The 2,028-nt window shown below is 29.4% G+C and overlaps 1 protein-coding gene across 1 annotated transcript; it reads left to right on the top strand.

Annotated features, from left to right (window-relative positions):
• The first annotated feature begins 572 nt into the window (after positions 1-572).
• On the top strand, positions 573-1,581 carry LOC131173219 (protein PAL OF QUIRKY-like). The gene is made up of 2 exons (XM_058135219.1): positions 573-931; positions 1,035-1,581. Exons 1-2 carry the CDS (start codon positions 775-777, stop codon positions 1,475-1,477), a joined length of 600 nt encoding a protein of 199 aa, XP_057991202.1. The 5' UTR covers positions 573-774; the 3' UTR covers positions 1,478-1,581.
• Positions 1,582-2,028: the final 447 nt, after the last annotated feature.

The following is a 2,028-nucleotide window of genomic DNA, read 5'->3' as shown; positions in this document are numbered from 1 at the left end:
AAATAAAAAATATAAAAATATTAATAATATTAATTTTTAAGTTAAATAAAAAGGGATAATATGGTCAAATAAAAAATAAAATTAAATGAGCAAAAACTCTGAAAATAAAGCTAATACAAACTACAGCTAATGAGTATCATATTTACTACTCATCAACTACCAGCTTTATTTTTTTAAATTTATCAAACACTCACTCTAATTCACCTGTTTGGGTGTCTATCAGTTACCAGTTGCACTCAATAGGTGAACTAAATATTCCCTTTAAAATCTTTAATTTTCAATCACATGACTTTTATAAAATCAAATTGAAGTTTAATGTGTTTTACAAAAAAAATAAAATAAAGTTAAGTAATTTTTATAAAGATACTTATAAAATTAAGCAACTGCATGTGATAATTACCCGGGATCTGATTAGTGTTATTCAATTAATCTATTTTAATTAATTATCATATTTTAAATGAAAAAAAAATTAATTTTTCATATAAAAATAATTTTTTTTAAAACGTAATATACTTAACCAAATATTTTATCCTCCAACTCCCATTGCGTGCGGATTCCGTATTTGGTGTCGCTCTACCACCTTATCCACCTCTATTTCCCTATTTATACCCCGCAATTTTACATTCCTTGCGGTTTGAAACACAAGCCATCCTCTCCTCTTCAGTTTCAATAACCCTTCCATCCCTTGCCAGAATTTTCTCTTCGGTGTATCTTCTTTTCCAATCGAACTCGAGACTTCCTTTTCCTTTACAGAATTACACTCTTAAGAGAAACATGATGTGCGACAGTGAACCAAAGAGAAGTGCAGATACTATCAAGTTTCTTTGTAGCTATGGTGGTAAGATTCTTCCACGACCGGTTGATGGAAAGCTTCGTTACATTGGTGGTCTTACCAGAATTCTAGCCGTCGATCGTTCTATATCCTTTACAGGTTTGCTCATCGGTTATTGATTCATTTAATTTCTTTGAATATTAGGGGAATTTTGTATTTCTTTTTTTTTTTTAAAGCAACTGACCGTAGTTGATTGTTGCAGAGCTGATAATTAAGCTTGAAGAATTTTGTGGATATTCTATGCAATTGAAGTGTCAGTTGCCGAATGGAAATTTGGAGATGTTAATTTCTATCAAATCCGATGAGGAATTGGCGCTTCTCATTGAAGAATATGATCGATGCTGTCCTGGTGCGAAGATTAGAGCCATTCTCTCCACTCCAAAGTCTCTCAAAACGGTCTCTCCTCCTCCATCAGATCCAGCAAGTGTCGATTTCTATCCAGTCAAATCGCCTTTTTATGCCTTCGGTTATCGACGATTTGGAAGTTATTCACCGGCGATCAGATATCCCATCGGCGTTTATAAGGACTTCGGCAGAGTCTGTTATAATCCATTTCATAGACAAGGAAAACAAGAATTCTGCTGTGGAGACCCTCGGTGTAATGGACAAGGAAACCCTAGATTTCAGCATTGTGGCCCTTACTAGAACAAGAATTGGCTGGAGTCAGCAAATTAGCATATAGAAAATTAATTTTTTTGAAATGAATTAGTTTATACAAATTGAGGACATAGATAATGATAGGGAAAAAGAAAATTTGATATGTGATTGTTTTGATAGGGAAATGAATTGTTTTGACTTAAAACTGCAAATTTGGAGGATTTGAATGAATGACAATAATATAAAATTGAAAGCTGACAATAATATAAAATTGAAAGCTATCTTTTTTTTAAAAAAAAAAAAAACTCTAGGACTTTATTTAGAATAATTATTTGGTAATAAAATTTTAATTAAATTTTTATATAATTATGTTTGATTTTATTTTTTTTTTCTTTTAAATAATTCATAACTTTCTGTTTAAGTTCAAATAGGTTGAATTTTTTAAATAAAAAATTAAAATAATAACTTTCTAATTTTATTAATAAAATATTTTTTTATTTTAAATGTTAAAAATTTATTTATTTATTATATTTAATAAAATTTTAAAATAAAAACATAACCCCAAATCGCTATAAGGACTTGGCTTGATGATTTTGAAT

This window comes from Hevea brasiliensis, chromosome 14 (assembly GCF_030052815.1).
Source record: "Hevea brasiliensis isolate MT/VB/25A 57/8 chromosome 14, ASM3005281v1, whole genome shotgun sequence".
NCBI lineage: Eukaryota > Viridiplantae > Streptophyta > Magnoliopsida > Malpighiales > Euphorbiaceae > Hevea > Hevea brasiliensis.
This window is presented reverse-complemented; position numbering and strand designations above follow the sequence as displayed.

What these genes read in the sequence shown, in the direction of transcription:
- LOC131173219 (XM_058135219.1), top strand. Translation starts at nt 775, where the DNA reads ATGATGTGCGACAGTGAACCAAAGAGAAGTGCAGATACTATCAAGTTT. An exon ending in TCGTTCTATATCCTTTACAG is followed by an intron (nt 932 to 1,034) that starts GTTTGCTCATCG and finishes TGATTGTTGCAG; the next exon opens with AGCTGATAATTAAGCTTGAA.